Source organism: Zophobas morio, unplaced genomic scaffold, assembly GCF_036711695.1.
Source record: "Zophobas morio isolate AGI-343-1 ecotype UQ-CSIRO unplaced genomic scaffold, CSIRO_AGI_Zmor_V1 ptg000023l, whole genome shotgun sequence".
In the NCBI taxonomy this organism is placed as follows: domain Eukaryota; kingdom Metazoa; phylum Arthropoda; class Insecta; order Coleoptera; family Tenebrionidae; genus Zophobas; species Zophobas morio.
The window spans coordinates 87,281-107,363 of NW_026972128.1; the positions used below are offsets into that span (position 1 = coordinate 87,281).

At 35.9% G+C, this 20,083-nt stretch overlaps 2 protein-coding genes and 1 non-coding gene across 3 annotated transcripts; 2 read left to right on the top strand and 1 right to left on the bottom strand.

Annotated features, from left to right (window-relative positions):
• Positions 1–4,400: 4,400 nt before the first annotated feature.
• Positions 4,401–4,484, bottom strand: Trnal-uaa (transfer RNA leucine (anticodon UAA)). The gene has a single exon. It is a non-coding gene; the product is annotated as a tRNA-Leu (tRNA).
• Positions 4,485–9,488: 5,004 nt separating this feature from the next.
• Positions 9,489–11,322, top strand: LOC135134357 (acidic mammalian chitinase-like). Its single transcript, XM_064063008.1, has 7 exons — positions 9,489–9,641; positions 9,692–9,832; positions 9,882–10,114; positions 10,431–10,555; positions 10,606–10,891; positions 10,953–11,069; positions 11,115–11,322. The coding sequence occupies exons 1-7, from the start codon at positions 9,569–9,571 to the stop codon at positions 11,235–11,237; spliced, it is 1,098 nt and encodes a 365-aa protein (XP_063919078.1). The 5' UTR covers positions 9,489–9,568; the 3' UTR covers positions 11,238–11,322.
• Positions 11,323–16,830: 5,508 nt separating this feature from the next.
• Positions 16,831–19,306, top strand: LOC135134625 (uncharacterized protein K02A2.6-like). Its single transcript, XM_064063349.1, has 5 exons — positions 16,831–16,846; positions 16,916–17,115; positions 17,161–17,453; positions 17,693–18,967; positions 19,264–19,306. The coding sequence occupies exons 1-5, from the start codon at positions 16,831–16,833 to the stop codon at positions 19,304–19,306; spliced, it is 1,827 nt and encodes a 608-aa protein (XP_063919419.1).
• Positions 19,307–20,083: the final 777 nt, after the last annotated feature.

A 20,083-nucleotide genomic window follows, 5' to 3' on the forward strand; every position in this document is an offset into this window, starting at 1 on the left:
CTTGGAATCGGGGGGACGTGTCCAGAAGAAAAAAGATAAAAATTCGATTGGCCTTCCTTTAGGTTAGCGTTTCCAGTCGCTGCGCGTAGCTTCGCTCCGAAAACGCTGGGGGACGACTGTAAGGATCCAATTCGAATTTTTAAATTTCAAATGAATTTCGCGCGCACAAGAAACGGTTGGTAAGAAGAAGAAGAGGTTGGCAACCAACCACACCAAGAGAGAGACATGCGCAAATGTGGGGATGGTTTTGTTTCTTGAAATGATTCACTTCCCTTTGACCCCTTCGAACGAACAGACGACTTCCTTTTGACCGCTTCGAGAGATCACACCACTTCCTTTCGAGCGCTTCGAGCAACAGGTCGTATTTTTAACTGTGAGTTATTATGTGCCTTTGCTGTTGTTTTTTTGTTTTTCCAGTGTTGATCCGTTCCATTGGAAAACCTAGCAGCCCCCATTGAGCCATTGGGTGTTCCTGATTTCTCATCGTTCTTACGACGAGGTTTTTGTGTTCCTTTTGGCGGTAAGCCGTGTCGAAATCTTCGCATCTTTGGAGAGATATGTTTCGACCCCATGTTTTGGACTGGGTCCTGTTTCGCGGCGAGTTTCAAGTTCCGACGGTGTTTCTGACCTCGTGACTCATCGATGCGTGCGCTTTTTTCCACTAATCTCGTTTTTTTTTATCTTTCATTTAAAATCCGTCGCAGTAGGGCTTTACAGGAAGTGATTTTTATTTCGGGCCATGCTTTATTTAGCTATATTTGTGAAATCTGTATTTTGGATGGCGGCAAACGAGTTGTTATTTTCACCGTTCTTTGTTCAGGCAGCAGCCATTTTGAAGCGTCCATTTTGTTTCTTTTTTTTTAACCGAGCACATGTTTTGAACTATTGAATCTATTGAACAAATTAACAAACATTGTGGGTCATGGGGGGACGTGCCTTTTATTCCTTTTATTTAGCCCGTCGTTTACACAACGCCACAGGATTCATCGCATCTTTGCATCGCATATTTTCGACGCCTATTATTTGGAATGACGAATTCGTCCAACGCCATTTTGTGCCTGCAGATTGTCTGCCATGTTTTTGTTTATGTGTTTTGTTTGGGGAAATGTATGTGTAATAATGAATTTTAACCAATAACTTGACTGGACACGAATTATTGCTAATCTCATGTAAATCTGTTAACACTGCAATGTTTCACCTCATGCAATTTTTCTTTATCTCACAATTCTAGCTTCAGTAATTTTCCTTGTTGTATAATTTGAGTTGAACGTAAATTTCCATGTTCTGCAGTTTTGACCTAACATGATATTTTATTTGCACAAGTTTATTTCACACCAGATCTTTGTTTTATAAATCTTTGCTAAGTTTTGATCATGTAAATATTTTGTTGATGAATATTTCTATCATGCAAATTATCTGATGTCCAGTTTTGATCTCAATTAAGAATTATTTGTTGTTGAATTTTCGTAAGAGTGTGTGGCGAATTTAAATGTTGTGTATTGCTCTTTGTTGAAACTTTAACACTTGTTCGGTTGTAATTTCATATTAGGGTTATAAAGTTTGAACATTTAAATAGAATTGGAGGTAAATAACACAATAACACGTAGTGTCGGCGATGGGCGCAGTTCCTAGTTGCGGTAGCGGAATGTATCGCGCTGTCTTCACAAGATGTGCAGGCTTTGAATCAGATTTCAGTGGGAACGGTCTTGGCGATGAGGTAGTTGACCAGACTTCACCTCTAGTTTTAGGCCGAAACGGCCTGCTTGGACGGCATGTTCGTCATGGAGGGGTGCTGTGCGGCAGGCTTGGTGTAGATAGAATCACCGTCGCGGGGGAAACCAGCCCAGACCGGGAGCTCCAAACTTCGCTCACGCTACGACGCCCCCTCTGGGTATTTTCTGTGCTCATAAATGAAATTGATATATCTTGTTCTATATTTTGTTCGATCGCCACACTCTCATAATGATTCGGGTTCTACCATCCAATTTACATATGTGTAGGTCTTGTGTTTGTTCGGTTTTCATATGTGTATGTCTGTCAATTCGCGAGTGTTTTACGTTCATATATCTTAAGGTGTTTGACATGTAATATGTCGGTGAATAAAATCCCAGGGGGTTTTGGGGAATGAAGACCGATGATACCTTGGCCCTGCGGACTCGCCAGAAGGGCAATTTGAGCCTCTGTCGTCGTTCTTCGTTTCTTTTTCCTCCTTAGGAAGGCTTTTGACCAACCTAATTTTGTCTATTATTTCTTGCGCTCTCGACCGTGTATGCACTTGTATGAAAGAACGTCTTCCCGCCATTTTTCAAAAACAAAAAAAAAAACACAACGTAGGTTCTCATTTGTTAGACGATCACAGCCAAGGCCAAACTTTGAATTTTTGAATTTTTCGCGGGCCTTTCAAACTGTTTCAATGTCAATTTCAAAGGCGGGAAGTTTGGGTTATCACAATACTAAACTTTCAGATTCAGTTGACGATGACATGATTACTATTTCGAACTATATGTTCTATAATCTAATATTTCACTTCGAATCAGCTAAAACCATCGAAAACACGTACATATTAAAGTCTAAAGAAACTCACTACACGTTTCCTTTAGAAATTGGTTCAATTGCAAAATTAAATATTACTAGCAATGAAATAAATATTTCTGTAAATAACAAAATATTTAATAAAGAAGAAATGGAAGGACTTTCATTACGTAACGGTGACCGTATCTCGTTCAAATATGCCTTCAATAAAACAGAAAATGTACCAGATTTGTTCGCAGAAATGATAATAAAATGCCCTGTGAATTTTGAAGAATCATTAGTTACGTCCGAGAAAGCATATTATAAACACAAGAGCAATGAAAATGAAGCGCAAGAAGGTGTATGAACCAACTCCCATTAAAAGAGATATTGTTCCAGAACTGCACAAACCTCTAAGAATTAATTTTAAACGACGTAAGGTGATAATTAAGGGTATTAACGAAACATTACAAGCAGATTTAGTGGAAATGATACCGTATGCTAAGATAAATAGAGGATACAAATATATACTTATTGTTATTGACTGTTTCTCAAAATATGTGTGGGCTGTTCCAGTAAAATCGAAAGATTCTCAACAAATAACCACTGCAATGGAAACAATTTTATCCAAGATCGTATGGTTACCCAAAAATTTACAAACAGATCAAGGAAAAGAATTCTACAACGTAAAGTTTCAAAATCTTATGAAAAAATACAAAATAATCATTACAGTGTTTACAGTTTAAAAAAGGCCTCAATCGTTGAAAGAGTAAATCGCACATTGAAAAATCTAATGTGGAAAAAATTTAGTTTGCAAGGAAATTATAAATCGTTAGATTTATTGCCAAATGTGGTACATCAATATAATAATTCTTATCATCGTACTGTAAAAATAAAACCCTCACAAGTTAACAAAAGTAATGAAAAAGCTATTCTAAAAGCTGCTTATATTCGCATTAAAATAGTTAGCAATAAACAAAAATTTAAAGTTGGTGACAACGTAAGAATAAGTAAATATCGTGGAATCTTTGATAAGGGATACACACCCAATTGGTCAAACGAAATTTTCGTAATAAGGAAAATTAATCTCACTAATCCCATCACATATTTTTTGAAAGATGAAAAGGGTGAAAACATTTTAGGTGGCTTCTATGAAATGGAACTACTAAAAGTTAAGCATCCAGGTGTGTATCTCGTTGAAAAAGTTTTAAAAAAGAAAGGCAACCAACTGTATGTCAAGTGGTTAGGATTTAATAACACTCACAATAGTTGGATTGATACAAAAACAATTGCATAGTCGCTTTCTTCTCAGTCAGTCGAAATAATTGACAAGATGAAGTTGGTTGTAGTTGACGTACAAGGTTTTACTCTGCAAGAATTCATTGTAAAAGAACTTACGATATACGATGGAATTAACACAATACAGGAAACATTCAAATCCACCAAACAATTCAACGAACTCGATGAAAAAACCAAGAAACAAGCCAGATATCTAGAACGTTACCATCACATGTTGAGATTTAATGACGGCTCCAAGGATCAGATATTTGCAAAAGAAATTTTGCTCAAATACATCAAGGAACATGGAGTGGAGGTCTTATATGTAAAAGGAAAATGTAAAGAAAATTATCTCATGGAAACGCTAGGAAAAGACTGCCCCAAAGTTGTGAACCTCGAAACAATTGAAGACTGTGTGAAATTGTCTAAAGAAATCCCATCATGTGATAATCATATATCTAAAAATAAAAAATGTTAGTGTTCTTTAAATAATGCTAAGTGTATATACAATTGGTTGTATGAAATATTTCCTCAATAAATGACGTAATATTAAATAAATTGTGTTTCATTTAAACGCAAAACAAAACTGTAGAACTCCATATAAAAAAAACTGTCAGGTGTGGGATTCGAACCCACGCTCTCTTTCGAGAATCAGAGCTTAAATCTGACGCCTTAGACCGCTCGGCCAACCTGACTACGGACACAGAGTCAGATCGATCGAGCACAAGGCGATGACAAAGCAAGGTCAACGCCGAGGTCAGTCACATTCATACACAAAGAGTCAATGAACGCCCAGGTCAATTGTCGACCAAAAAGATCAATGACCGCTCGATCAAAAGTTGTGGGGCTCCTAGCTCGGGTTGACCTCATTTGACCTGAGCCAGCAGCCCCACTATATAACTACTGATATTATTTGTGACATACACATTAAGTTCGTATGAGTTGATCTTCCTAAAGAAAAGCCGTGCTGGTGTACAGAAATTACTTACTTAATATTGAAATAAATTTGTCGATATAAAATACTTTTATAAACTTTGGAAAAGCAGGATAAAATTGAAATGGGGCGGTAACTGCGCACATCGGATATATCTGCTGATTTGTATACCGGTACAATTTTAGTGTTCTTCCACATATTCAGGAAGCAAGAATTATTAAGGCTTAGGTTAAACAAACAACACAAAGGCTTAAGAAAGGCAGCTGAACAGTCTTTTAGCAGAAAAGAAGGGACTTGGTCGATGCCAGCGGAATAAGTGTTTTTAATTTTACTGATAGCTGCAAGCACATCGTCATCAAAAATTTGGATATGGAACGGCAAGTTGCTGCTCTTACTAACATATTTATTACCTTGCAATTCGTTGGTTTCAGGTGAATCAAAAATCGAGAAAAAATAATGGGCAAACACATTAACAATGTCCAATGGACGGTCATACTTACTGTTGTCAAAATGTACGGAACTTGGAATGGAACAACGACCACGTTTTTCTTTTATAAACGTCCAAAAATATTTTGGATCACTTAACAATGAGTTTTGCGCTTTAATAATATAGTTATTAAAATCCCCACGAATTAACCGTTTGACGTCACGCCGTATATGAAAAAATTTAGGTATGCTTCACCGGATGGTATCTGCTTGTGGCATTTAAACAACTTTCGTTTTAGTTTAAGCATACTTCTGAGTTCTGTCGAGTACCAGTTAGGGTAACGAAACTTTTACACTTAAACAAAGGCACATGCTTGTCAAGTATATCATACAATACGCTATAAAAATGCTCACAAGCTTGGTTTACATCAGCGATTCTATACAAATAATTCCAATCAGCGTTGAAAATATCCTCGTACAATAAAAGAAAATTCGATTTTTTAAAATTGTACAATTTGGCCATATTACATGTATCGAAGTTGATGTAAGAGACTTTTTTTAATTGGAGATTAATATGTAACGCCGGATGGTGCATGTCTTCCGCAATTAGTGGACATAAATCACGACTAACAGTACAGTGAGTTGAGGTACTAAAAACTAGGTCTAAAAGGCGACCATCAGAATTTGGAACAGAATTAAGCTGTGTTAAGTTTAAAAGTGAAGTCATGTTGCGAACAGAACTTGATTTTGTAGTATTCTTATTACTGGAAAAACTTGGAGAATTGAAGTCCCCAATTAAAAATATATTAGAAAGCTCAATGGCGTAGCTTTCAAAGCATTCCATAAATAACACAATCTCAGTTACAGAAAGATCTGGCGGTATGTAAACCAAAAATATGTGTAAATTAGCTTCTTGACAAAATAACTTACAACCTATGATATCACACAGAAAAAAGTCCTTAAATGTCGACATGTTCAGGCATTTAACGTTGAACTGAGCATTAACAGCCAGTACAACTCCCCCGCCGCTTTGACGTCTCTCTGAACGAAATGTAATGTAATTTAGCGGAATAAATTCACTGTTATTGATCGATGGATCAAGTCATGATTCTGTAATACTATTATATCAAATACATGAGCCGTTAAATTGGAGTAAATATCATTAACACGTGATCTAATGCTGCGAGTGTTCTGATAATAAACAAAGAAACTTTTGCTACTGCTGGGAAAGGTTGTAGGTGATTTAGCAGACTTCGAAGTTATGTTACTTACATTGGCCGCATCTGAGGCCGATCTAAAAAACTGCTTTTAAAATCTGACAAAGGTTCAAAACGATTAAACACTTGAACTGAGCTCGTACTTGGGACACTTTGAACATCTGTAGGCTTGAAATTAGGAATTTTGCTAATATCTATGCGAACTGGTTCACCAAATACAACATTACGAAGTTTATCTTCGGCAAATTTAAACGCAAAACAACTCTTATAGTACCAAGCCGGATGGTCAACACTAATGTCAAAACCATGCATATGTTTGAGACCTCTGCAGTTACTACAAACCTTAGCACCTGAGTGACAAGTATTTACCTGGTGCTCACCTGCGCATAAAGCACAGATAACTGGTCTAGGGCACTTAGTTTTATGATCGAACCCATTGCATTTAAAGCAACGTGTAACTGTCGTGTCATCATACAACTTGCAAATATTTATGCCTACAAGTAATCCACAAGCTTTCATAATTTTCTAATATGTATGTATATCAAGCTGAACAGTTGCCTGAAGTATTTTTTTATTCTTTTTTAGGTGCCAGAAATTTAGAAGCCTACATTCAGTTGCATCTGCTAACAAATCAGAGTTCTGGGATATTAAATAACTCATAAAAGACTCCTTATTTAGACAAGAGGGAATCCCGACGATTCTAACCCCAGGGTGTTCTGATCTAAGAACAAAAACATCGTAATCATTCAATAGTTTATCTGCTGCAAGTTGTTTTAGTTTTTTTGAATTTTCGATATTATTACATCCTACGAGGATAGCTCCATCCTTAGCTTTTTTGGAAGTTGTGACAGAGATATTTTCATTCAATAAATCTACATTCTGCAACAGATCTTCTTGTGTTTGGAAAGCTTTCTGCGCAACTTTTGGTTTAATCATTACTTTGGCTTGCGTTGTGGAACTTAATTTATTTGCATATGTATCAGTGGGTTTAATCGTGTCTGCAATAGCTACAGGAATTGCATAAATTTCGTCTGATTAACTTTCTTCGATCTCATACTTTTCACTTTCTTCAGTTTGATCTTGAAGGTTCGTTTTATCGGTGATTAGGTAAAACAAGCAATCATTGTTTTCACATCGGAATATTTTTGGAAGTTCTTCTTCAAAAAATACAACATCTCTGGCCTGACTTTAGATTTATGAATGTGCATATGGAGATGTATCATAGAAAGGTGCGAGAAAAAAAATATTCAGGATTAAAAGATGTTTAATGGGAGCCGTTCTTGATTTGATCAATAAAATAAAGTGACTTATTCATTATTTTATTTGTATACATTCATAATATTTAAATGAACAATTTACCACACCTCTACGACAACCTTAAAACGTTTGCAAAACATCAGAACATTTGTAGTTTTAGATTTAAATATTGTAAAATGGTCATATGTAATTCTGATTTTTTTTTCAAAAATCTGAAAGTTTAACGTAAACAGTCAAAACGGATTCAAAAACCATAAGTGTAGAAGTATGTTATTTTATAAACTTTACACAGCATTTAGTATCTAAAATTTTGAGGTGACGTCATCACATTCTTAATAGCCGTGATTAGACAAATTTTAGTTAACGTTTTATTATCTACACATATTCTTAAAATACGTGTTTGGCCTCCTGACATGTAAACGTCAAATTAACATTGAAATGACATCTTCGGAAACATCAAATTTACAGTCATCCTGGATGTTTACCATCCGGCGTGCGTAAAAATTGACCAAATTGTCCGCTCTTCCTAGACGTTTATAAATAAAAATCTCTTTACACAACGAAAATATAATGATTAAAACGCCAAATACATAAGTTATTTATTGTTGAACAGCAATGTATCATATAATTTCGAATATTTTTTAGTTCAAACGGAGCTACGCCATCTTGTGTATTTTTGTGCACCAGTTACAGATCACTGTAATTCACATATTCATTGACAGTTATGTTTGTTTTATTTCTGATTTTATGTGAAATTTAATAAAAAATATAAATAATTTTTAAAAATTGTCGGCCAAAAAGTTTAATACAAATCTTGTGCGTTAACCATTTTACAGCGCTCAATCATTAAAGCACTCCGGCTTCGCCGTCGTGCTTCAAATTTATTTCGCGGTGCAAAATGTAAGTTACCACACGCGAAACTCGAAATTTTTATGTTTAAAAGGCTTTTAAAAAATAAATTGTTTTACAAATAATAAAGAATACCTGCAGAAAAATACAAATTACGCAAGTCTTTGTTCAACAGAATATTTGAAAAACACAGAAAATTTTAGTTAGAAAAGCGAAATGTCAAAAAAATATTTTGACGTTCTTCTTTCGTTGCAAATGTTTTAACGTAACGCCTACTGTAAAATTGTTTAAAGCCGCGTACTCGATACCGAGTTACAATTTCGTAGGGTTTGAATTTGAAGGATTAGTGTAAGTATAAAAATAGGTCGTGCTTCAAAATTAAAACCTCGCCTGTAAAATGTCACTTACCGCACTCATAATGTAAATAACTATTACAATTAGACAACAATCAGTCCAGTAGTTTGGAAAAATATCTGTCTTATAAAACTCAGACAGACAAACGCAAACGGGAGATCTTTTTTCGTAATTTAGGGGGCATGTAAGGTCGAGGAAACATTTTGGGTTATGTGTTTTTACAACAAAAATTTGACATTTAAAACTAGCATTGATAATTCCAAATAACTAATACAACTTCTTATCAAACAAGTAATGGTGAAGTACAGTCCATACTAATTAGAATAACATAAAAACAAAACGCAGTAAACCAGTTTATTGCAATGTATTTAGCTATACGCAAAAGATACTTTGATATTCAAGACATCTCCATGTTCAATTTCATTCCCACATTGTGTGGCTATCACACTGTTGAAAAAAGAAATAAATTTAGGTACGTTAGTAAGTGTTTATTATTTTTAGATCATAGCTGGTCGCTTAGTAACATGTACTTATTTCTATCGTTTTTAGACAAACAGAATCCTTATTACTATCGCTTACAATCGAACACTTACCTTTCATTGTTCTAATACTCCAAAACTATCGAAACAATTTGATATCAAACACAATACGAGTACAGTTTGCAAATAAAATAGGTCGTCCACGTCTTGGCCATTATCTGCTGTAGTTTTGCTTCTAAACAGTTTGCATTAAAATCGAGAACATGAATTTTAAAGACTTCTTCAGTTTGTTGTTCTCCATATGCATTTTACTGCAGTCGTGTTCAGCTGCTACCGGTTCGTATTTTAGAAGTGTTACAGTTTAAATTTCAAGATGTACTTTCCAGATAAGGTATTTTGCTATTATGAATCATGGGACGAAGCAATTATGAGCCCAGAAGACATAGATGTGAATATTTGCACCCACATAAATTACTCCTTCATGGGAATTAACGAAGATGGCTCTCTTCGACTGGACGGATCAGATGGTACCACTTTCTAACAGTTGTAAAAATGGAAACTGAGTTTGTTTTTCAGACATATTGAACCGTTTAAGCGCCTTAAAATCAAAGAATTCCAATTTAAAATTAATTCTAAGTGTTGGTGGATGGGCAGAAGGGTCAACTCCTTTCTCGAATGTTGCAGCCGATGCTACCAAAAAAGCTACCATGGCCGAGAGTACCTTGTGGTATCTCCAAATTTACAATTTTGATGGGGTGGATATCGACTGGGAATATCCTGGCGAAAGAGGTGGAACTCCAGCCGATCAAGTAAGAATATAAGATGTTTTACAGTTTTCGCTTCGTTCTGCCATACATGATATGATGTGGATATGATGTATATATTATATTTATTTTAGTGCCAAAACATACATTAAATTAAAAAAATCAAACTAATTCTTCAAAATTATACAGTAAGAATTCTTCAGTATTTTCTTAAAAAAAAAAAATATTGTCTAGTAAGGGGTCATTTACGTTTATCAGACATAACAGGGATCTCAAGACTGACCCCTGTGATACACCTGTGCGGTTAACCCTATTTCCGAATCGTCAGACTGTCCGATTGTATTATTTTCAAATTTTTCAGGAAAACTTCATCGATATGCTCTGGGTTCTTCGCAACAAATTTAACGACAACGGTGGCTATCTGATAACAACAGCTGTATCTTCTGATCCCGATGCTGGAGCTTACAATGTTGCCGCCATTTCAGAGTAGCTTTAACAAAATTGCAAAACGGCGATTATTATATTTTGAATTTTAGTGTAGTGGACTACATTAACGTGATGACTTACGACTTGCATAGTGCAGCCAACGGTAAAACTGGACAAAATTCTCCTCTCTATGCTTCATCGACTGACAGCGACTGGGAACAAAGTCACGCTAATTGTGACGCTGCTATAAATAATTGGTTCAACAGAGGAGCAGCACCTGAAAAAACCGTTCTTGGTTTAGGCTTTTACGGACATGGTTTCACATTAGCTGATCCCAATAACCATGGAGTTGGAGCACCGGTTGTTGGGGAGGGGCAAGGAGGTTCATATGCTCAGGTACATTTATTAATTTCCGTAATGATTTATTTAATTATTCTGATATAAATTTTTGCTTTAGATTTGTGCTCTAGTTGATGGATGGACGGAAGTATGGGACGACGAACAGGAAAACCCATATAAATATTCGGATGATCAGTGGATTGGTTTTGACAACCCTCGGTCTATTGGGCTAAAAGTAAGAATTCACAATTTTTTTGTCTAGTTTTGACTATTTTTTTAGGTGCAATACGCAAAAAGTAGGAATTTGGGAGGTGTGATGATGTGGGCTGTGGATCAAGACGATAAAAATGGTGTGTGTGGTACTCAAAACGCATTGTTGCAAGCTATTAAAGACAATTTATAATCGATGTATACTTTTCTCTTGGAGTGAGTGGACCTGGATTTGTGGTGCAACTGCTGATCATTTGGATATTAAATATATAATACTACTGGGTCTTGTTTTTTGTTTTCCAATTATCTTGTTGCTGACGATTCTGATCGAGACGACGTACTTGCGGTATGCAGAATCGACTTAATTTGTCAAAAGGAGATGATTGAGTTAGTTTTTGATATTCTGGCGTTTGTAGTTTCATGAAATTTGTTAAAGAACATCATAAACGTTACTTTTAGAGGGTTTTCTTGTGGTTTTATGCAGATCAGACACCAAGCGGGCTCGAAAACAGCAAGGAAAGCATTAAAGTTTGCTTAGCAATAATTTTTTGGTCAATTTTAATTTTTAAAATCTGATGTTCTCCCTGCTGTTTTCGACCCCATTGGGTCTCTGATCTGCTTAAAACCACAAGAAAACGTTTTAAAAGTAACTTTTCAGAAGTTTTTTAACAAAGTTCATGAATCTACAAACGCCAGAATGTGAAAAAATAACCCAAACGTCTCCTTTTCATCAACTAAGGCGATTCTGCATACTGCAGTACGTCGCGTCGATCAGAATCGTCAGCAACAAACAAGTCGAAATATAGTTCAGAGCTCATAAAAACGACCAAAATATGATTTCTAGCTAAAATTTGATGCTTTTCTTGTTGTTTTCGAGCCCGTAAGGTATCTGATCGGCTTAAAACCACAAGAAAACGTTTTAAAATTAACGTTTCTGATCCAAATTTATCCTATCAGTTATTTTATCAGTCGTTATATGATTTATTTGATTTACTTGTTCGAAAAAATAAAGTACGAAATTACAACTATCCGCCTTGGTTCACCCAGGAGCTTATATTCAAAATTAAGGGGAAGAGCAAGATTTGGAAAAAGTTTAAAACAAAATGACAGGAAGGAGGATTATGAATCATTCAAAAACCTACGCAAGGAAGTTAAATTGATACTAGTAAAGCTTTACAAAAACTATATGTCAAAGGTAAAAAGTGAAGTTTTGACTGATCCTAAGAAATTCTGGCAATTTGTAAAGGTTAAAAAAATGGTACAAAGATTCCTCTCAACATGACTCTTTTTTAAAAATATAAATTATTCAGGAACGAAAATGAGTGTATATGCTTTTTCTCGTAAATATAAGTCGTAATATAACTCTTCAGTAAGTACCTTCTGAATAGCGTTCCAGTTAATCATGTTTCCCTCAGCACGTCATTGAATTATTATCACCGGCGTCAGAGACGGACGTTATGGAAGCGATTTTCAAATTAAAAACGAAAATCCTGAAAAAATTCCGGCAATTATTATTAGAGCGTGTGCCCTGGCTTTGGCCGGTCTCTTGACCAGATTATTTAATATGTCAATTAAAGTTCTCTCTTTCCTAATTTGTGGAAGGAATCGAAAATTGTTCCCGTTTTCAAAGGTGGTAAGAAAAATGAAATGGAGTATGATCGTCCAGCGTCTCTCATTAATAATTTTTCTACAATATTTGAATTTGTATTATTTAAACAATTATTCTTTCAATTTAAGAATTCCTGGGGTGAAGTACAACATGGTTTCATGCCTGGAAGGTCAACGGTGACTAATTTGTATGCGTTGACGCAGTTTGTTTCCAAAGCTTTTGATGAGAATTGTGAGACGGATGTAATTTATCTGGATTTATCTATAGCGTTTGACAAGCTTGATCATGGAATTATGCTAAACAAACTTGGTATAATGGGAGACACACCTAGTCTTATTAAATTTTGTTCATCCCACTTATGCGATCGTGTCGTTTGTGTTCATAAATGTACATTCTTCTGCGAAATGGTGTAGTAGCTACTCTAACTGTCCCTTGTCTATTATAATATGCAGATGATATTAAAATATTTTCTAGGATAAAAACACGTTAGACTGCGAAAATTTGCAAGGAAATATTAATGTAGCGTTGAATTGGTTTCAGCTAAATAAATAAATAAATAAATAAATAAATAAATAAATAAATAAATAAATAAATAAATAAATAAATAAATAAATAAATAAATAAATAAATAAATAAATAAATAAATAAATAAATAAATAAATAAATAAATATAGGTTTATTTACCATGTTATGAATAGTCATGTATGGCAAGTCCAAAAAACAAGTACAATAACAATAATAAAATAAGATAAACGGGAGACAATAAAACAATGATGTAAATAAGTCTCATTTATGAAATTAACTGAAATGGAGCTTCGAAGAATTCCTCAACAGAATGAAAGTAATTTTTCAGTACAAAATTCTTAACAGCAGATTTAAATTTACTTAAAGGATAATGCTGAATACTGCTAGGCAGCTTATTGTAGAGATGCAAATTTGAAGAGTTTCTTATACAGTTGTTGATTCTATGAAATGGCAAGAGTAGCTGATTTTTGTTTCTCGTATGATGGTTGTGTATTTGCGACTGAGAAAAGTAGCTATCAATGATCTCTAGGATGGCTCTTTGTAATAATACGAATCGCTTTTTTTGCACTTATAAAAGTAACATCACCGGCATACATAATTACACTATCCGGGGGGAAGGAGTAGAAAATATCGTTTGCATAAATGATAAATAAAAGTGGCCCAAGAACAGAGCCTTGGGGCACACCATGTTTAATTTCACGGGTTATCAAATTCGTGTGATTTATAGTGACGTAATGTTTACTTCCATTTAAATACGTCTTGATTAGGTTTAATGGTATTCTCCTTACCCCATAGTTGTTTATTTAACACCAGTGAGTGAGAAACTCAGTCAAATGTTTTGCTTAAATCCAGTAGCGTAATGGTTGTAAATTCACTATTTTCAAATCCGTTGACTGTGTTTCTCACTACCTCATAGACAGCATCTACCGTTGATAGATTACTTCTAAATCCAAATCGCGATTTATGAAATAAAGAAAATTTCTCAAAAAAAGTAATTAAACGATTTTTGAATAAGATTTCGATAACTTTACCAAGTAAGAGTACGATAGATATCGGACTATAGTTATCTTTAATATTTGGCTCTCCCTTTTTTAAAACAGGTGCCACTCTACTTAATTTGTAGATGTCTGGAAACACTCCCGAACTAAAAATCATGTTTTTCAACTGAGTAAGTGTATGAACAGTATTTTTAAGTATATTGACATTCATCGAGTAAGCCTCAAACGAATTGGTATTTTTCAGGGAATGTACCACTCTAAAAACCTCGTACGGGGTAGTGGGGTAAAGATAATAGTTGTTTTTACATGTGGGAACTTTAACTAAGAAAGTCTCCATATTCGAAGCACTGAACTGCAACTGGTTGACAATTTGAGCAGCAGTATTAGTGAAAAAGTTTAGGGCTTATTAAAACGAATTTTACCAACAGTAGGACGTTCCTCATTTATAATATTCCACGCGTCTGTAGATCTAGACTATTAGTAGATTCTGCTAAAAATGTATTATATGTCTCTATTTTAGTATGAGTAATGGTAGGTATATCGGTATAGGTCACGAAAGGAATTGAACGCTACTTTGTCAAGCACGGAATTTGTGCAGTTAATGATTCTAAGACGGAACGCATATTCTTTAAGTTATCGTTATACCAATTTAGACTGCGATTTTTTAATGTATACTTTTTCAATGGCATTAGTTTGTCTATCAGAGTGTTATACACTTGAACCGTGAAAAATGCCGCATTATTAACATGTCCTGCATCATGAAAGGATGTATGTTCAGTCCAGTCAATTATGACAAGGCTCTCTCGCAATTTTTTTATAGTCTGTTGTGTAATTTTTCTTCTAAAAATTATTGCGTTTTTATTTTTGGGCATGTTTACCTTAATACTGACGACTTGTCCACTATGATCCGCGAGACCAGGATCAACCACATTTGTCTTGTACTAAGAGTTTACCAAATTAATTAAAATACACCCAGTTGATCTCGTAAACTGAGAAATAGTGACCCTAATTCCAAACGAGTCAATAAGACACCTAAAATTAGTTAAAAATTCAGAACTTTTCTCAAAATGACTGTTAAAATCACCTGTTAATGGAAATAAGTGTACGGTGATGTAGTATGGGCTCAAAAAGAATGTTATTTCCTTTAAGTATAAATCAATGGACCAGGTGTTGGCAAAAAGTGGGTTTGTGCGCCACTTGGGTGTGAGATTTGATAGTAAATTGGCTTTTACAAAACATGTTGACCGAGTTGTTGCTAGTTCGCTTAAAGTGTACGGCTATATATTGCGTCATGCCAGAGAATTTTCTAACATATCCACTTTATTGTGTATTTTTAATGGTTTTGTTAGAACTAATCTCGAGTACGCATCGGCATGCTGGTTTCCTCACCATATTACACATCGGAATAGTTTGGAGCGGGTGTAGAGAAAATTTCTGAAAATTTTGTCTTCGTGAGGATGGCGTTTATCCTCCGGTGGGGTATTCGAAACAGTTACTTTTTGAGCGGTTTTCAGTGCAAAGTTTAACTGAAAGAGACAAGGGGTCAAGCCTTATATTTTTATATAAAGTAGTAAATTCGTTAACTGACTGCCCATATTAATTAGAATCGATTAACTTTCATGTTAATATTAGGCCTTATTTATTTCGGGTCAAGAAAATATTTTATATGCAAGCTCCTAGAATATATTAAAATTTTCTCCGCTTTATTTAATGCGTGATTTGGCTTAATTCGTCTGTCGTTCGTAGATTCAAGAAAATTGTTAAAATTTTTCATAAACGTAACTTTTCAAATGTTTTCTCGTGTTTTAAACCAATCGGACACCTTATGAGCTTGGAAAGAGCAACGAAACCATTAAATTTTAACTAGAAATCGTATTTGGTTCTAATTTTATGAAGTCTGAACTATAATTCTATATTTTCTGATGATTCTGAGCGACACAACGCACTTAGAGCACGAAAAATCGTCTCAGATTGCCAAAAGGAGACATTAGAGTTAGTTTTTCTCATTCTGGCGTTCGTAGATACAAGAAAATTGTAAAAATTCTTCATATACGTCACTTTTAAAGCATTTTCTTGTAGTTTTAACCCAATCAGACAAACTATGGGCTCGGAAAGAGCAACGTAACCATCAAATTTTAGCTAGAAATCGTATTGTGGTCGAATTTTATTAAGTCTGAACTGTATTTTGACATTTTCTGAAGACTGTGATAGACACAACGCATCTAGAACATACGGAATCGTCTCAGATTGCCAGAAGGAGACGTTTGGGTTAGTTTTTCATATTCTGGCGTTCCGAGATACAAGAATATTGTTAAAATTCTTCAGAAACATCACTTTTATAGCGTTTTCTTGTAGTTTTAAGCCAATCAGCACCCAACGATCTCGGAAAATTAACTAAACCATCAGATTTTAGTTAGAAATCGTATTTTGGTCGAATTTTATGAAGTCTGCACAATATATTCGAGATATTGTTACGATTCTGATAGGCACAATGCACTTAGAGCATGCAAAATCGTCTCAGATTTCAAAAAGTTGTTGCTCGTGAAGCCTCTAGCCATATGTAGTGTACGACCGCCCTTATGCGCATGTCCGTGGGGAAGCCGCAAAAGGAGAGTCGATGGTAGTCTATCTCCGCGTGAGCATGTTATATTGTCATGTCTTACATGTTCTGTAATTATCGTTACCTAAATATATTTTGATGTTTTAGTAGTCGTTTAAATACACAACAGATTGGCGCAGTCGAGTCGGTAACGAACAGCTTCGCGAAACAGTGCACATGCAAAGCAAAGAGGGAAGGAAGAGCGAAAAAGAAAATGGCTTCCAGAGGAACAATAGAAACGTTCGACCCTACGAATCCACAAGCGTGGACTACATATGAAGAACGGCTAGAATTTTACATGGGGGCGCAGAAAATAGTAGCAGATGAAGAGAAAAGAGCCGTTTTTCTCAGCGTATGCGGCCCAGCCACATACTAGATCATAAAGGCCAAAGCAGCCCCGGCCGCTGTGAAACAAAAGAAGTACGAAGAAATCATAAAGCTCCTGCGAGATCATTTCGTCCCCAAGACGTCATCGATAGTAAGCCGTTTTCAGTTCATAGAAGAGAACAGAGATCAGGGCAATCCATTTCCGCATTCATTGGAGAATTACGGCAACTGGCTGAAAAGTGCAATTTTGAAGCCGGTACACTCAACGACATGTTACGAGATAGATTGGTGTGCGGCGTCAGAGATGAAAACCTACAGCGTCGCCTATTGGCAGAAGAAACACTCACATTTGTAAGTGCCCAATCCATTGCAATCGCACACGAAACAGCGCTGGCGCATGCATCTTTGTTAAAGGAACCTGTTTTACCCGCATCCCAACAGACGTCATCGGTCAACAAGCTTTCCTATAATACCGACCAAAGACGGAAATTGACAGATGAACGATGACAAAATGGACGCCATGGAAAAATAAACAAACCTTGTTTTCGTTGCGGAAAATCAAACCATTCGCCTGATCAGTGCACATTCAGAGGGGTGGAATGTCATTTTTGTAAGAAGGTAGGCCACATAGAGAGAGTTTGTTTATCTAAGAAGAGACAACAGGGACAACAATCTACAAGAATGAAACAGTCATCGACACATCAACAAACCAGCATTAAAGTCGATGAGCCAAATGAATACAGCATTTACAACTCAGGTGCTGCACATTCGGTAGTTGGAAAAAGTACATTCGAACAAGTGAGGCGTACAGCAAACAGCCTACAGCTAAAACAACCAAATGTGATACTGAAAGATTACCAGAAACAAAACATTGATCGTTTAGGTGCCTGTGATGTAACCATTAAGTTAAAGTCGAGATGTCAACGACTAGCCCTCATAGTGACGGAACAAGATCATGCAAACCTCTTAGATCGTAACTGGTTTGAGGCACTAGGCATAGCCGTGGTTGGTATAAATTCTCAGACAGCAAAGGTCACTGATTTATATCAAGAATTCGAAGATGTCTTTTCACATGAATTAGACAAATTTAAGGGCACTCCTCTATCCTTCAATCTGGATGCAAACGTCAAACCGATTATTTGTAAGGCAAGAAAAGTGCCATATGCCATGAAACCTCTCATTGAGAAAGAGTTAGAAGATTTGGAAAAACAAGGTGTGCTAGAACCTGTAAGCCACCCAAATTGGGCAACACCCATTGTAGCTGTAATGAAGTCACCCACAGAAGTGAGAATTTGTGGGGATTACAAATCCACATTGAACACGGTTCTCCACACAGACACCTATCCGATTCCATCAGTACAGTCAATGCTAGCAGTTCTAGCAGGGGGAAAATACTTTGCTCGACTGGATCTCCGACAAACTTTCCAGCAACTGACCGTGACAGAAGAGACTGCAGAAGCCCAAACCTTAATAACGCATAAAGGTGCTTTTAGAGTGAAGAGATTGCAATTTGGCATCAACATTGCTCCACATATTTTCCAAAGATTTATAGATCTTAGATTAGCAGGAATCCCTGGGGTTCTACCATATTTTGACGACATTTTGGTAGTAGCCTCCTCAATGGAAAATCTAAAAATGCGTCTGCGAGCAATATTATCAAGATTTAGAGAAGATGGGCTTCGGTTGAGAAAAGAAAAATGTATTTTGTTAACGAACAAAGTGCAATTCTTGGGGTACGAGATTACAGAAGAAGGTATTCGGCCCTCCGAAGAAAAGAAAAAAGCTATAATAGAAGTTTCAACACCAAGAAATGTAGAAGAACTGACAGCATTCCTGGGTATGCTCAACTTCTATAGTATTTTCCAGTAGTTATATAGTGGGGGTTCTAGACCAGGTCAAATGAGGTCAAACTGGTCCAGCTCCCCCATTACTTTTCATCGGGCGATCATTGACCTAGTCGTTGCTCGACCTTGGTCGTTTATTGCCCTCGTTCATCTCGAGATCTATCCCCTCTTTTCGTTTAGGTCGGGGAGGGATCTCGGACGCAATCTCGCATCCCCACTTCCGTTTTATACTTGTATAAAAGTCGATGGATTCGTCTGTAGGAATTACGTTTATTGCCCTTGGTCATCTCGAGATCTTTCCCCTCTTTTTTTTTTAGGTCGGGTCGCTGCACGGGGCTGGCCTTGGCTGACTTACCTTAGGACTGCACGTGCCTGACCTGTACGTTTTGACACCGCCTTTTACTCGATCGACCTGACCCGTTTTTCCATAGTCAGGTTGGCCGAGCGGTCTAAGGCGTCAGATTTAAGCTCTGATTCTCGAAAGGGAGCGTGGGTTCGAATCCCACACCTGACAGTTTTTTTTTTCGTTCGTTATTTTGACGTTTTGTGTTGCGATTAAATAAAACACATTTTAATATAGTATTCTTTATTGAGGAAACCTTGAATACAACCAATTGTAAATACATTTAGCATTGTTTAAAGAACAGTAACATTTTTTATTATTAGCAATATGTTTATCACATGCTGGGATTTCTTTAGATAATTTCACAGAGTCTTCAATTGTTTCGAGGTTCACAATTTTGGGGCAGTCTTTTCCTAGCGTTTCCTTAAGGTAATTTTCTTTACATTTTCCTTTTACATATAAGATCTCCACTACATATTCCTTGATGTATTTGAACAAAATTTCTTTTACAGATATCTGCTCCTTGAAGCCGTCATTAAATCTCAACATGTGATGATAACGTTCTAGATATCTAGCTTGTTTCTTCGTTCTTTCATCGATTTCTTTGAGTTGTTTTGTAGATTTGAATGTTTCGTGTATTGTGTTAATTCCATCGTAAATCGCAAGTTCTTTTACAATGAATTCAGGTAGACAAAAACCTTGTACGTCGACTACAACCAACTTCATCGTATCAATTATGTCAACTGACAGAGAAAAGCGACTATGTAATTTTTTTTGTATCAATCAAACTGTTG

Excerpts from the sequence above, each read along its gene's own strand:
- LOC135134357 (XM_064063008.1), top strand. The coding sequence starts at position 9,569 with ATGAATTTTAAAGACTTCTTCAGTTTGTTGTTCTCCATATGCATTTTA. Across the intron at positions 9,642-9,691 it reads GTCGTGTTCAGCTGCTACCG|ATAAGGTATTTTGCTATTAT; the intron begins GTTCGTATTTTA and ends TGTACTTTCCAG. Across the intron at positions 10,556-10,605 it reads AATGTTGCCGCCATTTCAGA|TGTAGTGGACTACATTAACG; the intron begins GTAGCTTTAACA and ends TTTGAATTTTAG.
- LOC135134625 (XM_064063349.1), top strand. Across the intron at positions 17,116-17,160 it reads CAGATGAAGAGAAAAGAGCC|GCCAAAGCAGCCCCGGCCGC; the intron begins GTTTTTCTCAGC and ends TAGATCATAAAG. Across the intron at positions 18,968-19,263 it reads AACTTCTATAGTATTTTCCA|GTCGGGTCGCTGCACGGGGC; the intron begins GTAGTTATATAG and ends TTTTTTTTTTAG.